The sequence below is a fragment of the Euprymna scolopes genome, chromosome 35 (genome assembly GCF_053919585.1).
Source record: "Euprymna scolopes isolate OS-2025 chromosome 35, ASM5391958v1, whole genome shotgun sequence".
Classification (NCBI taxonomy): Eukaryota; Metazoa; Mollusca; class Cephalopoda; order Sepiida; family Sepiolidae; genus Euprymna; species Euprymna scolopes.
The window spans coordinates 69,261,179-69,279,757 of NC_136516.1; the positions used below are offsets into that span (position 1 = coordinate 69,261,179).

The 18,579-nt window shown below is 33.8% G+C and overlaps 1 protein-coding gene across 1 annotated transcript in view; it reads right to left on the bottom strand.

Moving 5' to 3' along the window:
* LOC145259908 (uncharacterized) overlaps positions 1 to 17,286 on the bottom strand; it is a 34,522-nt gene extending 17,236 nt beyond the window's left edge. The window contains exon 1 of the mRNA XM_080117838.1: positions 17,018 to 17,286. Coding sequence (XP_079973964.1) covers positions 17,018 to 17,134 — 117 coding nt within the window. The 5' untranslated portion in view covers positions 17,135 to 17,286. The remainder of the gene's footprint in view (positions 1 to 17,017) is intronic.
* Positions 17,287 to 18,579: the final 1,293 nt, after the last annotated feature.

An 18,579-nucleotide genomic window follows, 5' to 3' on the forward strand; every position in this document is an offset into this window, starting at 1 on the left:
CGAGTTCAAAAAGCCCCTGGAGCAGTTCGGAAGTTTCTATCGATTGAAACGTTATGAAAATGACAATCAGGCTATGAATAATAGCTCGAATAATCGAAATAATACAAATTCCTATATTTAACTTAACTATGAATCCAATTTTCTTAACTATAAGTCCCCATTTATCTGAACTTTACTCACGTATCTTCAGCTACTAATCCCTAACTACAAATCTTGCTATGTCACATGAGTAAAACCAACCAATCAGTTTAAAAAATAAAATGATTCTTTTTTAAACTCACAGGATGAACTACAAGTGGCTTTCCGGTATAACAAATTTTCTAAGGTGTCATTAGCAATAATTTCTTCTATCAGTGGTGGGTTTGGAGTTTATTGTCCCAGCGTATTGCGTACTTAACCGCTGATCGTATTTGTATGCGATCAGTCCTTCTGATTTCGAATTTCGGCATGAATATACTTGCTACATCTGTCACACTGACGAACGTTGATGTCGAAACGGCAGTCTGTGAGTGACTATATTCACTGATGATCTGGAAGATCAGAGTTCAATTCACGAACGAGTCATATCAAATACTAAAACCAAACGGTACTTGCTGCCTCGGTTTGCTAAACACCTAGCATTATAAATCAAATCGTGACCCCAAAGTCTTTGCAAATAGACAAAATGTGTACATATACCATCAGAATTTATTTGGAACAAAAAAACAATCTTAAAATACTGTCGATATGTTTGACATTTGTTGATTAATATATTGTTTTTCATATTTTATTTCGAAAATATCTAAAAAGTAATGTTTTTAGCAAATAAAGTGATATAAAACGACCCCAAAATTTATGCACAGCATTTATAAAAGTGAATTGTGTTTTAACCAACAATAAAACATTGAAAATGGTGATAATTCTGCAGCAACAAAAATAAAACACGAAGGAAGTGGTTTACCTTATCTTAATGTTCTATTTTTTTCGGCCATTTTTTAAAGCAAATATACGATTGTTTTTATTCGGTAATGAAGTAAATTTTGTCTCAAGTTGTCACCAGAGAAAACACTTTTCAAAATATCATGCCGTAGATCATCTTTGCAAGTATATTAGCGTCCATTATCATAAATTTGGCGTTTCATAATTAAACAAGCTTACACCAAGCTAAAGTTTTGGCTTTGAAGTGCCCCCCCTGTAAATCAGCAAGCTACAAGATGCATGTTGAGAGACATTATCCTACTGAAATACCAGGCTTTTTACAATGTTTTCGTTCTATGAATCTAAACAAGAAATTAAAGTTTTTTCGAAACTGGCGATAGTTACAAGAATTCAGTTTTATATCTACTGTCACTCCGACTCATCACTGATCCAACTCTAAAAGTCTAAATCATGAGGACTTCTATCTTCAATGAGTCAACCTCTCTTTTATCCGTCCGTGTCACCGAGTGTTGCTCGGGCTTCATTTTGTCTACAAGACAGTTTAAACATGTTTTTTATGTACTTATCTGCACATCCCATTTTCTTATTTCGACTAGTTTCATTCAACATGGAACAGTAGATGATCGCTGATTTGCCAACTTTTCAAGAATAGGATTTCGTGTTGTTTTTGATGTTCTTGAGACGCCAGCTTGATAAAAAAGTGTTTTGTTTTTACTGCTTTGATTCTTTGAAGTTTTCTTTTCTTACTGGTCGACAATTCATGTCGGCAACCACTTTCTCACACTACGATGTATACGCGTTCTGTTTTTCGTTGGTTTCTGTGGCAGTGTAGTCTACTACAAAAATTAACTAACAAATCCGTGCATCACGACATATTTGTTAATTTACCGATGAATTAAGATAGCATTTCCTTTAACAATACAGGGTCATTCAAAATGAATAAATCGATTTTATTACATAGGATTTCAATGTGAAAACACTTTTATTTCCAGTCTTACAAATATTCAACGTGATCACCACCCGGACCATTGGCAACGTCAATATGATAAGAGAATTCATACTAGATGCCTATCAACATATCAAGATCCACACAGTTGATCGTTGTTATTTCATATTTAAGAGTGGAATGCCGACGGGGATGCTTCTGACCTTGTGTCACATCTCGCTGTGGTGGGAAGACAAGTAAATATCTACGGATTAAATATAAACGCGAACTTTGATGCATCTGCACAAGATAAAATGCAGTAGGGTTTGGAGATCACGTATGCAAAGCACAGAGCTCATCAAGTTGTAAAATTCTATCCACTTCTTTTTGTTAAAATTGGTAAATGTTTAAACGAGACGTTAGTTTTAGTAAACATCAAATAATTGATTGGGAGATCGCAAACGAAGAGCTTGCTTGATTTGTGGACTTCCGTGGATTCTTCTTCAAACACAAACGGATTTTTTCCATTTTTTACCCCGAAACTCATGGTCGTCCTGAATTTTATTTTAGTTTACTTTAAACACACACATCTAAATTTGCGAAACTGTTTAAAGTAATGATCTTAGAAAAGAGTATATTAATTACGGATTGCCTTTGAAAATTATATTACTGTATGATAAGGGAATTTTGCAGGTGATTTTCCATTCGGAGTGAAACAACTGAACGTTTCCGTTACAAATAGTAAAGAATGTGTTCAGGACTCAAATGGGACTATAATAAATACCCCAACTTCGGATTAAAGAGCACCTGGTCTAATTTTAACTAAGGGGTAGTTCTACGTTTGCCAAAACTCCCAAATTAAGGCCTGACAATTTGGGCGCACTTTAAAGTCATGATTAGGACTCTCTAATTTGAAGTATACCGGAGAAGTGACCATTATTTCATTTTCCAACAACAAATAAAATATTTCACTATTCAAAAGAATTCCCTTAATTATAATGCACTTCTGCGCACTTTTGAAAGAACGTTTCCCGACTCTGTATTTATGTGGGTTCTTTACGACAATCGGCGGCGCTCAGATCAGTGGTTAGACCCCGATGAAGCCCCACAACCTTCTCGAAGCCAGAGTTGCACCAAAAGAAGGTCATGCTGGCCGTTTGATGGTCTGTGACCGGTCTCATCCATTACAGTTTTTTGAATGCAGGCGAAATTATTACGGCGGAAAAGTAGTGTCAACAAATGGATGAAACTTCGACAACAACACCCAGCATTCGTCAACAGAAAAGGCCTAATTCTCCTTCACGACAATCCCCGACCGCACGTTGCTAAACCGACCGTGCAGATGTTAAACGAATTAAACTACGAAACTGCTTCGCCCGGCATACTCTCCAGAACTTTCACTTACCGACTACCACTTTTTAAAGCATCTCAACAACTTTCTGAGTGAGAAATGCTTAAAAAAATTAAGCAATATCAAAAACGTCTTCAGCGACTTCATCGCAACCAGAACGTTAAACCAGATTTTTTCACACACACGTAAAACCAGATTTTTACGTTACTGACATAAATACACTTGTTTTGCATTGGCAAAACTGTGTTGATTCTGATGGTGCTTATTTCGATCAGTAAATTTTTCCTTGAACCAAAATATATTCATCTGAATTAAAAAAATTAAAAACCGCAAGAACTTTCTTGTCAACCTGATATATATAAAAGTAATCTTGTCTGTCTATATTTCTGTCTGTCTGTGTGAGGAACGGGTTACAAAATATCTATCTATACGCTAAAGTTGGTTAATTTTAAACTATTTCTTATCCATCTAACGATAGTTCAAACGGCAATAGCGAAGGCTGGAGAGCTATATGTTTTGGTTTGGATCATGCAATGATTAGATCGCTCTAACAGACGTTAAAAAACATTTAAAAATAAATATTTAAATTTCAGCAATATTTCTCGCGGTTAACGATCGCCGAATGGATTTGTCCCTTGCTAATGGAGTCAGAGATGGCTTCGTTGTCGGGTTCGAATCTATCGACCGGTATTAATCGCGACACCTTATAATGATGATCCCTGAAAGATGAAACACTAGTGTCTGTATGCATTTAATAATTATTATAGTAAATAATTATGTCAGCCCCTTTAAGAAACTCATTTCTTATCTTATCGTTGAGCACTTTACAGTTGAAATAAAGTCGGTCAATTTAGCTTGAATGTGCATATAATGATTAGATCACTCTGACAGACGCTAAAAACATTTAAAAATAAATGTTTAAATTTCAACAATGCTTCCTGCGGTTAACGGTGGCCAAATGGATTTGGTTCTTGCTAATGGAGTCAGAGATGGCTTCGGTTCCGGGATCGAATCCTGCACTGATGATTCCCTAAAGGATGAAAAACTAGTATCTGTATTATATATATATATATATATATATATATATATATATATATATATATATATAATTTATATGTTCAAATTTCATTTAAAAAGAAAAAAATTTTCAAAATAAAAAAATTCAATGTTTAAATTAATTCCCTTAATCAATGTATTTTACATCTCAGAGGAAAAAATCTAGCAAAATACTAATATTGGTTTGCAATTATTTTGCTAAATAGCACACACATAGAGAAAATATTAAAGATGAAATGCCTTTAAGGGGCACAGATAAGTGTTGAAAGCAAAAAAAAAAAAAAAAAATATGATAATTAGTATCTAAATATAGAATTAATCCTTGAAAAAGTACGATAGTATAATTTCAATATGTTAAAGCATATATATAACACTTTCAGAGAGAATATATAATTATTTCCACAGCCAGAAAACCGTCGCAGCTCACAAGAAACATGACAGCCAATAAGCCGGAAGTCTATGATTGAGTCTCGCCCTCATTTGACATCATCAATTAAATACAACCAAACTCGGGATTCAAAACCAGAGTCACTTGCATGCAAGGCAGGTATTCTACCAACTGAGTAAACGCGCCACACACAAGAAATTCTATTAACTAACACAGACCAAGCGAACTGCGGCGAAATCCAACAGTGGCTGTCATGGTTCTTGTGAGCCGGGACGTTGTCTGGCTGTGGAAATAATTTATATATATATATATATATATATATATATATATATATATATATATATATATATATATATATATATATATATACAAACAGACAGTCTAAAAAGTATTTAATATATAAAAATGAAGCTGAAATTTACACAAGTATCGCTAGAAAATTCACAATAACTAATTTCAACTATATAAAAATGAGAAATAAACAAGAAACCTTAACTTTAATTGTGAAATAGCAACTGATTATTATGTAGCTCTTTGGAATCTATCTATCTCTCTCTATATATATATCTATATATATACATATATATATACATATATATATATACATATATATATACACATATATATACATATATTTGTATGTGTGTGTGTGAAATCGAGTGTGTGTGTGACTCAAACTTAAATGCGAAATTAATTGCTTATCATCTAATCAAAAATAGAATACAGTTTATGAGAATTCATTTCATTGATGTAGATTACACGTGTTAGACCCTCGTGGCCAAAGGTGATCATATACAGAAAGGGTATTTTTCTATGAAATGTCTCTATCTAGAGTTGGCCTTAACATCTAAATTAATTGCCTGAATATTCGGTGAGTTACGATCGAAACCTTTTCACGTAAGTAGGAGGAGTTTTAAGATTCGAATGGATCTGTAATTAGAAAATTTGTTTTCAAGCGTCTTCCAAGGACTGTACACACTTACACACGATAGGAAAATCCAAAGAATTTAATTATGTTCTTTTAAGTTTGATATTATCGTTTTATATTTTCTAATTAATTGGCGTGGTGGCGGTTTTAGATAAGGACAATAAAATTGCTGAGGCGAGTACAACTCCAGCCTAAACCGTTTCGAGTTAATTTTGTGTGGGCGTGTGTTTGTGTATGTTTTTTTTGTGTGTTTGTGTATGTTTTTTGTGTGTTTGTGCATGTTTTTTTTTGTGTGTTTGTGTATGTTTTTTTGTGTGGGCGTGTGTTTGTGTACGTTTTTGTGTGTGTTTGTGTATGTTTTTTTGTGTATGTTTGTGTATGTTTGCGTACGTTTTTGTGTGTGTTTGCGTATGTTTTTTGTGTGATTTGTGTATGTTTGTGTATATTTGTGTATGTTTTTGTGTGTTTTTGTGTATGTTTGTGTATATTTGTGTATGTTTTTTGTGTGTTTGTGTATGTTTTGTGTATGTTTGTGTATGTTTTTTTGTGTTTGTGTGTGTTTGTGTTTGTTTTTTTGTATGTTTGTGCATATGTTTGTGCATATGTTTGTGTGTGCGTGTGTCTAAATATTGACTCTGTTATGTCATCGTGTGTATTCTTGATAAAGCCCAAACTTCAGGCCGAATATTGAATCAAATCATGATCCTCTTTTGTCTTTTTACTTTTCTCTATTTCCATGAATTTTCTGCGGATACACATACACAAGTACATACATACATACATACATACATACATACATACATACATACATACATACATACATACATACATGCATATTCATATACACATATATCGTCCGGAAATCTTACTCTAACATTATCTCGCTCGTCACGGGAAAACATATCAAATATTTGTGTCTATAACAACCGAATATTTCCACATTGTTATACGTTAAGAAACTGAAAGTGTCGCAACTGAATGAACAAGTAAAAAAAAAAAAATGACTCATGCGCCATAAAAAATGGCCACACCCGCCCAAGACACAAATTGCTTCTACCCTTATTTTCGTTCACTCAATTTAACTATTTCTCATTTTACTGAAGATTTTAATTGGCATGAAACTGTAGTCATATTAAAATATTAAACTATAGTCATATTAAACTATGCATAAATAGTGATCATGCTCATTCTCTCTGATCTGTTTTATTGAATGTCTTGTTGAACGTGCTCTCAAAATGCTCTCCTTTTTATAGTCTTTTTCTTTTTCCTTGCCGTGACGTCATTTCGCTCACGGCTCGGTATTTGCATATAGCCGCCATACGCGTCCTGTTACAAATTAACGTTTTGTTCCCTTATATACCAAAATCACATAATATACATGCTAAAATATACTTTAGTTCTGTGAGTAAGTTATGCTTGAAAACAATTCGCTTTAAATTCTATTAATTATCTGTAATTTGTAATTAACTGAACCATCTCTCATTTAGCTATTTATGCATTTTTCTCACTCTTCTGATTCTTTTGGCTTAATCATTTGTAATATTTGTTAATGTCTTCGTGAGCATTTATATAAAAGAGAGACTTTCTTTTTCAGCGTTGCCATCTAATTTACATAGGGTCTATGCACACCACAAAAACGTACGTAAATTAGATGGCAGCACACGCCTTTATATTTTTATATTATCCATATGGATTATATAGAAATAATGAGAATTATCTTTAGTTATGCAAAAAGAATGGATTACAAGATGTATTACAGTTTATGAATTTTCAAATGAATAGTAAAAGATACTATGGCCCAACGGGCCAGGAACACGAATTAAAAGGTAAAACAATGCCCATTTCTTCTTTGTTTCTAAAGTCTTTACACGATGCTAAACCGATTATTTAAACAAGTTATTTTTTCGCGCAATAATTTACTGTCGTCCCGAGATACGTTCGCTCCGTTCATTGCCCGCTTAAATATGATATTTTGATTCATGCAGATTTCGTATATATTCTTATATTACTAGCATGGGTGCCCGGCGTTGCCCGGTGTTGCCCGGCGTTGCCCGGTGTTGCCCGGCGTTGCCCGGTGTTGCCCGGCGTTGCCCGGTGTTGCCCGGCGTTGCAATTTTCGACCGAAACCGATTAAAAAGCTTGCCTTATCTCTGAATACCCTTTATGTAAAATTTCAAATGTTTAGACCAGAAATTGTCTGAGTAATTTGGTAGAGACCGCAGAGGTCAATTTCTTTTTAACTTTGCACCCTATTATGACCCCTTAACATTTATTGTTTTGGGCTCAAATCAATTTAAGTTAGATCCATGTCCCAGGAACCTATATCTAAAATTTCAAGTATTTAGACCCAAATTTATCGGAGGAGTTTGGTAGAGTTCTCAAAGGTCAAATCGTTGAACTTTGACCCCTTAACAGCCAACTTTCTGGCCGAAAACCGATCATATAGATTTTCCCAAATCTCAGTACTCTGTATATAAAATTTCGAGTCTGTAGACTAAAAATTGAGAGAGTTATTGCGTAGGGAAATGTACACACACAGACACACACACAGACACACACACACAGACACGTTCACTTATATATATATATATATATATATATATAGATAGATAGATAGATAATGGACCTATATCGTATTTATTATTATATTAGCAGTTCCGCCCGACTTTGCTCGGGCCCTATGTTCTGTTCATAAGGTTATGTGCATATGTATGTATTAAAAAGTGTGAATATATAAATTAATGCCTTTCTGTATAATGGTCTTCCTTAACTACCATAGATAACAGCCAGACAGACATTTTCACTTTTATAGATAGATAGATTGGATGAAATATATAGTAATGATTTAAAAAGTATACAAAAAAAGACTAAGGCGCGATCACTGAGAAACGAAACCAAAACATTCAGCTCACAATTTATTTTACCTCTGCCGTCAATGACTGGGCTATGAAAACATATTTACTGCAAGGCTAAAAATTAAAACATGTACCAATAGCTACTACATTATGCATTCGTAATGCCGACGTTCGACCTTCACCTGCCGAATTTTATTTTTTTTAATTTTCACACTTCTGCACCGATTTTTTTTTTGGGCTAAACCCAAATATAAAGTTTTGCATGGATTCAAATACCTTATATATAAAGTTTCAGTTCAAAACTGGTAGACAAAATTTGTTAAACAAAAATATATACGTATACATAATATATATGGACACAATTTTGTGTTTACTATAAACTTTTTACGCAAATATTACGCAAATATAAATCATGTAGCATATCTGCATGAATATAATTACACGTAATAGTTTACTTAAGATGATTATCCCATTAGAAAACCGAAGCAACTAATAGAGAATTAATTAACATGAATGTTTAAAGAATATGCAAATTAGCTAGATCTTTTGCTATTGAATGCGATTCCAATACCCATACATAAGAAAATTGTATTTTCTTTTTAAATGAACAGAAAAGTGGGATTTTAATATGCATATCAATACACACAAAAGGAAACCGAATTTACAGGAGTATAGATGGATTATATTGGACCTAATCTATAGTAATGATGTATACAGTTTAAAAAAATGACCCGTGCGCCATCACCTAGAATCGAAACCAAAGCATTTAGCTTACGATTTTACTTTTTCCTTTGACATTAATGCCTGAGCTATAAAGACATGTTTGCTGGAAGGTTAAAAATAAAAACATGAACCAATAGCTATTACGTTACGCATGCATATTTGTAATACCGTCGAGAACAGATTTTCGAGAACAGAGTTAGAGAGATTTGAAATGTTCCACGACCGAAACGCAAATTTAAATTAACCGAAATAGAATTAATTGGTTCCAGCGTTTAAAAGTCCCTTTTTATCTGTAAACTTTGCGGATTTTATACATTTTATTGCACAGAAAATCACGTATAAACATATATTAAAATGATTACAATAATATAATCTGTATATGTACGAAGAGAGTAAATTCCAATTAAACTGCTTTTACTTCTTACCTTTCAATGATCAAAAATGGCGCAAGTGGGTGGATGGAGGAAAAGATAGGGAGGCACATGACATTGTCATTAAAATGTCACATGACATTGTAATTAAAATGGCACATGACATTGTCATTAAAATGGCACATGACATTGTCATTAAAATGGCACACGACATTGTCATTAAAATGGCACATGACATTGTCATTAAAATGGCACATGACATTGTCATTAAAATGGCACATGACATTGTCATTAAAATGGCACACGACATTGTCATTAAAATGGCACATGACATTGTCATTAAAATGGCACATGACATTGTCATTAAAATGTCTACATGTCTGTTGGTTGTAGCGATATCTGGGTGATATTTAAGCACAAAGGTTTTGATACTATTTCACTTGTTGCATATTTCTTTCAATATTGTTGTTGGTGTATCCTTCTTCCTTTCTCTGAATGTTCCTCCCAAAAACAGGCTTCTTTTGTTCATTTTGAAGAAGTTCTTCTGTTGCCAGACTAGACGCATGCTCTTCCAGTAGTTCCTCAACATCATGGGTGTCCACCTCCAAACCTAGGCTTTTACCTAGAGACACAATATCCTCCACAATTGCTTCAGCTTCAACAGAAGGAGCCCCCTTACTGAGACCCGCACTATCGTCAAATCCTTCAAATTCACAGTTTGAAACACAATCAGGCCACAATTTCCTCCAATAGAATTCATGGTCTTATAAGAAATATCAGACCATGTTTTATGCACAAGAATTATGCTGTGGATGATATTAAAATGATTTCTCCAGAAATCACGTGTGGTCAGTTCGGTGATATTGGTTACCTCGGAGCATTTTCTAAACAAACTTTGTGCAAAGCTTCTTAAAATTAGCAATAACCTGCTGGTCCGTTGGTTGAATTAAAGGTGTGTTATTAGCAGGCAAGAACATGATTTTTATTAAATAATGTTTTCCTGTTAAATCTGCTTCCAAAGATGAAGGATGGGCATTATCCATTATCAAGGAGCATTGTTTAGGTAACATTTTCTTTCCCAAATATTTTTCGACAGTAGGTGCAAACACTTGAAAAACCCATTTAGTAAAGAATTGCTTGGTAAACCAAACTTTAGAGTTTGCTCGCCACATAACGGCTAAATTACTTTTGATCACTTTGTGTGATTTGAAAACCCGGGGATTCTCAGAATGATAGATAAGTAGTGTCTTTACTGTACAATCTCCGCTGGCATTTGCACATAACAAAAGTGTGTACTTATTTTTCATAGGTTTAGGTCCAAAAAGTAATTTCTCTTCTCGTGTAATGAAGATTCTGTTTGGCATTTTCTTCCAAAATAACCCTGTCTCATCACAATAAAAAATCTGTCGAGGTAAATGCGTGTTCTCTTCTACATAGTTTGCAAACTTGACCTTGAACGCATCTGCTGCCGCTATCCGAACTTGCCGCCCCTCCGTGTCGGGAGATGCTATGAATACCACTTCTCCTTTTGTAATTTCTCGAACTATCTTCTGCCAGCTTTAAATTCAAATTTCTCCTCATTTGTGAAAGAATTTAATTTCAATAAATCATTGTAAATATGTTTTACTTTTTGGCAAACAAGTTCCTCGCTTACATTGTCTCCAGCTAATGCCAATTGCTTTATGCAAATAAAAGTTCAGTTTCCTACTTTCTCTAGTAACTTTGGCCTTTGTTTAATAATTGTAGTCACACCTTTAACTGCATCACTAGGTTTAATAGAATTTTTATGCTTTAAAATAGTGCTTATAGTTTATTTTGCCATTTCATGTTCATTTCAAATTTCTCTATCTTTTTAAATTCGATCGTTGTTCGCTCAGTTTTTCATTTTGCACTCGCTTTACTGCTTTTATTTCTCTTTTCTTTCTTTTTATCCAATGGTAATAGAATTTCTATTTCTTCTTTGTTTCTAAAGTCTTTACACGACGCTAAACCGATTATTTGCAGAAGTTATTTTTTCGTGCAATTAATTACTGTCGTCCATAGATACGTCCCCCCGGTCGTAAAATACGCTTAAATATGATATGTTCGACATTTACCTGACAAATTCCATTTCTTCAATGCGCAGATTTCCCCTAGCTAAAACCCAAATATAAAGTTTCGCATGGTTTGAATACCTTGTATATTATATGTTGTTTCTGTAGACCAAAAACTGGCGGAGGAGTTTGGTATGCAAAATTTTTTAAAATAAATATATATACGCATACATAAATACATATAGAAAGAGGTTTGTGTTTGCAATAAACTTTTTACGCAAATATTATGCAAGTGTAAAGCATGTAAATTATCCGCATGAATATAATTACACGTAACAGTTAACTAAAGATAATCATCTCATATGAAAACCGAAAGAAAAAAAAAACTAATAGGGAATTAATTAAAATGAATGTTTAAAAGAATATGCAAATTAGCTTGATCTTTTGCCGATGAATGCAATTCCACGACATATATAAGAAAAGTGTATTAAATTTTGAAATAAATAGAAAAAATGGTTTTTAACATGAATATCATTACACACAAAAAAAAAGTTATAGAAGTTTAGATAGAAAGGTGACATTATCTGTTTGTCTGTCTGACTAAACCCCTGTCTCTATCGATCACCGTCAGTTTTGGTCTACAGACTTGAAACTTAATATTTGGACTTGTGGAACACACTCGATTTGGTCTTTAGCCAGTAAAAATAGCTGCTAAGCGATCAAAATTAAAAAAAAAAACATTGGAATTTTGCAGGCGTAAGTCGACTTAAGTGTTCTTGTAAGAATACGCAACGTACATTTATACGTTAAAGTCGGTTAAATTTTAACTATGTCTCTATCCATCTGCCGATAGCTCAAACAGTAACAAATATGGTTGAAGCGCTAAATGTTTCGCGTTAGATTCTAGCTGATGGTACCTAAGTCATATTAAAATACTTTTGAAATCACTACTATATATTGGGTACAATATAATAATCAATATCATTTTAGCTCTATAATAATAAGTGTGAAATCTGCATCGATTAAATTTTCATATTTAAGCGTATTTTGCGACCAGTTCACGTCGGAAGCCACTACTGTGTATTGGGTACAATATAATAATTAATATAGAATTGGCTCTATAATAATAAATACGAAATCTGCAAAAATTAAAATATCATATTTAAGCGTCATTTATCACCAGCTTGCTAGTATATATATATATATATATATATATATATATATATATATATATATATATATATATATATATATATATATATATATATTAGCAAAAGTGCCCGTCGTTGACTGGGTTCAAAAACAACCTACAGAAAATGGACTCTGATTTATGAAAGTATGATAGGTTATGAAAAGGAAGGGTTGTAAAGAGATAGCTTCGAATTCGGGGGGTATCAAAACCAAAGCAAAATATGATGAAAGTAAAAATAAAATAGATAAACCCCATAATTTATTATACCATACCTGTTCATACTGAAACATTCATCACAATATTCTGTGGATCTATATTAAAAAACCTTGTTAAACTTTGTGACATATTTCCATTCTATGGAGGTCAGGCGCGAACGAACACCCCATAATTTTATTATACCATATTTCTTCAAACTGAAACATAATTATCAAAGTATACTTACGCAGATAGATATGAAAAGTCTTTATTAAAGTTTGTGCCTATTTCCATTCTATGGAGGCCAGGCGCGAACGGAGACCCCACTATTTTCTTATACCATCCCTATTTAAGTTAAAACATACTTATCAGAGTATTCTTATATACATCTATATCAAAAACACTTGTAAACGCTTTTTTTTTTATTTTTAAATTTTTTATTTCCATACTTTGTGGACCAGGCGCGAACGCAGACCCCACAATTTTAATGAACTACGGTTCTGCCAGATCAAACATACCCATTCCTGTGTCTTGATACATCTTCTATCATTATATGTAATCAGTTTTTTAAAATAGTCAACCATATAGGAGCCTATTCGTGACCAGACACACACACACACACACACACACACACACACACACACACACACACACACACACACACACACACACACACACACACACACACACACACACACATTCAGCTTTATATTATAGATATATATATATAATTTTGATAATATCTGATGAGCTGTGAAACAGCGAAACAGTACTGTATATGGATGACACACACACACACACACATATATATACGTTTTATTTTTTATTACCGTATCTTTCTGTTAAGTTACGTTATTGCTTCGGCTACTCGGCCGTTTTTTTTTGGCCGTCTGTAGCGTCCTCAGACTTTTACAGAAATGTTCGCTATTTTGGGATGAAAGAGTGAATGGAGTCGGAGGGGGGTGCGAGGAGGGCGGGAGAAAGAAAGAGAGGAAGGGAACAAGGGGGGAAGGTGGGGGTGGTATGTCGATAATGCTTTAGTTTTGGGGTTTAAGGAACTTGTGGGGGAGGGTCTGGGAATTTCATTTCTGGTATGGCTGAGGGCATAGGGATACATGAGGGGAAGGGGAATATGTGGGGGTGGGAGGAGGGGGTTACTTTAAGATTCGAGTCTTAATGTTAAAGTTTTTTAGCGTCTCGTTGGTGAGATGATTTCTTTTTTTTAATAATATATATATATATATATATATATATATATATATATATATATATATATATATATATATATATATATATATATATATATGTTATTAAAAAAATTTAACCAAAATTTTAATATATAAAAATATAATAAAATTCGGTAATGTTCATATACCAATAAAAATTTAAAGTAAAAAAAAATTGATTCAATTATTAAGCTTCATGATTATCAAATTTTATCATCGAACATTCATATATTTTCACAAATCCAAGACAATAAAACAAAACATGAGAGAATCATGTTTTGTTTTTTCTTTTTTACTTTTTTCAGGCAAGATTTTATCAGGAATTGATGGAAATAATCTGTTATTGTTCTTTGGTGCCGAGGGAAAAAGTCCCCTGCTGACGTATCCTAACAGTTACTACCGGTCCGCGTCAGAATGTATCTGGAAATAATGGGAACTAAAGAGTGACTAAAGCTCTTCCCAAAATGTTTAGAGTTTGATATATATATATATATATATATATATATATATATATATATATATATATATATATATGTGTGTGTGTGTGTGTGTGTGTGTGTGTAGAGAGAGAGAGAGAGAGAGGGGAAGAGAGAGAAATACAGAGAGAAATAGAGAGATAAAGAAATGGAGAGAGAGTATTTGATAGGTTGGGCAGTAGGGTAAACGGGAAAAAGAGCAAAGGTAAAAGACACAAGAAAGGTGATTTCAGAATCGTCGGTTAGAGTGAAAACGAACACCTTGCTCACGGGTATTCGAAACAGTTTAATGTACCCCCCCCTCGCGGGAGTATATGAATCCGCAACTTCACTTTGGTCGCGTGTAGATAAAATAGAAATTTGTGTTCAATTAATCGCATCCGATGAATCATTCACTAAATGGTTGCATTTTAGCATAAGATAACGCGAAAAAAAAAAGGTCGATTTATCGTAAAAAAATATTCAAGAGAATACAATCGATTCTATCCTTTTAATTTACGAACTGGTAAAAGTATGAACCCTCATTTATAAATAAAATAGCAATTTGTGTTCAATGAATAGTATATGTATCATGTTTCCGCATTAAAGAACTCCCTTCCCGAAGGCTCGATTTAATAGAGCCAACGTTATTCGAAAAGAAAAGAAAAAAAATGCCAGGATTTTGTATTTAGGCATCTGGATTGCAAATAAGTTAAATAAATGAAAAGTGTTGATTTGCTGTTAAAACAGAAAATCTAAATCAAACTAACAACGTTCTGTGTTCAAATCCAACTTAACTATTCGGAAAGGCACGAAACCAATCTCTTGCAACGAGCTTTGGACATAATAGAAACTTGTTCATTTAAATCGAATACAAATAAGTTTCCAATAAGCGTAGTGTATCTACGAAGGTGCGTGATTAACGCAATGTATACCGTTACGGCCTATGGAATTCAAATCGAATCGATGATGATCGATTGACGGTAATCAATTAATATCAAAAGAGTATATATTACGTAAAGCAAACAAAATAAAAAAAAAAAAGGAAAAGAAAAAAGGAAAAGAAAAGAAGAAAAAAAGAATGTTAAAAATCACAGAAATCATATGTTGCCCCTTCTTGAATCTTCACGGGGGAAAAGTTAGACAAAAGTTAGGATTTTAATGTGGTAAATTCAGCCTCTCATCCAAAAGGGGAAACCTTCGAAAGCAAACATAAACTGTAAAGCCTCTAATTAGAGCGTCCCAAGATACAGGCAATATCCCTCCTCTGGAAGGAGAAAAGTAATACTTGGGAGATGGATAGTCTTTCGAAACTGAATAGATTGTACTCATTTTTCCTAGCTAAAAAAGTCAAGAGAATATGGTTCAACTTATGCAACTACTTTGCTGGAAGAGGGTACGTGTTTGACGTGATGGATACTGTCGTGACATATTGAGTTCAAATCGGTTGCGACCACTGATACACTGATTCTGCTTGGTAAAATTATACCCATCTTAGAAACTTGTGTTCAATTAATTGCATCTATTTATTCATTTATTACTATTTTTCGGAATTTAATAAGCCACGTGTAGGGTCGATTTGTCGTTGAATTGATACAACTAAACTAAGGTGAGATTTGAATCTATCATGTTTTTGGTCCAATTGTTCCATACAAACACAATTATGTAAAATAATAAATAGACTGACCGTAGTCGAGAGCGACCCGGAATCTTTCTTTTGATTGGTTACTACACTTAGGAGAACAGAAAGTTAAGCTACAGTTTACTTTCAACAGCATCGTAAATCTCATTTTTCTTATTTTATCCTTTCGTCCTCACATTCCATGAACGATGTTTCTGACAAAGGGGCAAGAATTGCTGTTTTTTTTTAATCATTGACTGATTTATTTTTATCTGTAAGTAGTATTTTAGATCCTTATATCAATTAGCTCCATGCCTTGTCTGGCGCGTTAAAAAAACAAAAAAACAAACAAACAAAAAAAAAACACTGAGATGCAGGCAACCGTTTTTCCATGATGTAGCAATCCTGGAAAAATCACCATACCTTGCATCTCAGTGTTCTATTCTTTTTTTTTTTTTAAGTTTTCTTTCATGAAAATAGCTCCGCTCAAGACATGAAACCAATTGATACAAATAATCTAAAAAATACTACTTCAAACATTGTCCCCTCATCTTATAATATTGAGCGTTTATCATTTTTGAGTCTTTGGTATTACTCAGCCGAAGATTGAACACGGATCTCCCAGATCATAATCACAACCTCTATCCAGCAATCCAAATGGACTGGTCAAGTGCGCATGCAAACTAAACCAAAGAAAATTAAATAAAGAAGAGGAAGGGGTTCATTGTAACTTTAAAAGAAATATGTTTTCAAAGTATATAGACATGCGATTCAACTTACGCGACTACTTCGACGATTTGAGGACCACAGACTGTTTGCGTGAATCCGTGGAATCCAGGCCGATGCAAGGTAACAACAGCTTAGACAGGCGAACAATCCGGTGACCAAAAGCTTCATGATTCTTGGAAAATATTTCTTTTTCGTTAAAAAAAGTATCAGATACGATAAAAAGCAGCAATACCAGGCGATCAACTGGCGCAACGATTTGAACTGACGTTTAGATTTGCGTCCCTCTGCTTATATCCGCACGCTCAACCCCTAATATATATATATATATATATAATATAATACATTATATATATATATATATATATATATATATATATATATATATATATATATATATATATATATATATATGCGTGTGTGTTTTCTAATTATCCGCCTAAATATTTTCTGCGCGCACGAGGAGGGCGTGGTTTGATGCGAATGCTTTGGTTATCCACACCTACTCAGTAAGGGGCGAGGCAAGGGTCGGATCTGAAAAATGAATGAATGCGGAAGAAGAAGGTGGGGTCCGCCTGTTGCTCTGCTGTCGAAGTTGGTCCGCAACGGACGGTCGTCTTTCTTTTCTTGAGAACGAGTTAAGAAGGGTGGAGCAAGCCGTGGCGAAAAAAAAAAAAAAAAAAAAAAAGGTTTTAGTCCGTAGCAGTTTCCACATACGACGACGAAAGATGAAGATAGATTAACGAACTAAAACTATGGATGCTGGTGACGCTGTGTCGATGAAGCTGGAGCGGCTTTCGGTTCCGCTCTATCTTCCTCTCTTATGTGTTCTTCATCATCCCCCCTCCCTTCTTTTTATTTCAAGAATTCGAATGCAAGTTAAGTTACCCACGCTGAAAATTATTCATCGCTATAGCACACCTCAGAACCATTTTAGTTCTTTGCATAATATATTTATTTACGTTTCTTTTACAGTCAAATTCGATATTTGAAATCTTCGCCTTTTATAGTTTAATTCTTCGATTTGAAGAAATTGGATTTATCGCATTTTGTATTCAAACGCGTCATCTTTATGTTTCTGAATTTTTGAGATGAGGATTGATAACGTGTTATTTGGAGTATTCGGGCTACTGTTCTAAGTCTGAGTGTTATTCTCACAACGTTTCGGCCGATACAAACTCCGATCTTCAGATATACGTCGTCGAACTCGGGAATCTGCACGGAATTTTAAACGGAATCCTTAGCGTAACAATAGGTAAAATTCAGTCATAAGTGACACTCTTCTGGAGGTTGAAAGTTCAATCCCCAGTGCAAGCAATATTAAAAATACAATTGCGAATTACCTAAAACTTCTACTCGGTCATGGCCGATGGAACGAGAGAATGCTACTCCCGTGGATTATTAAATAAATGTCTGTATTCGAAATTCTGTACAGATTCACGAATTGAAAAAAAAAAAAAAAAAAAAAAAAAAGAAAAGATTCTCTAATCAACAGAAAGATTCCCGAGTTCAACAAGATACATCTGAAGAAAGTCGGAAGTTAAATCGGCCAAATCGTTGTAAAAATAACATTCAATCTTGAGATTTGATCCGAATGAAATGAGCTAACATACGGA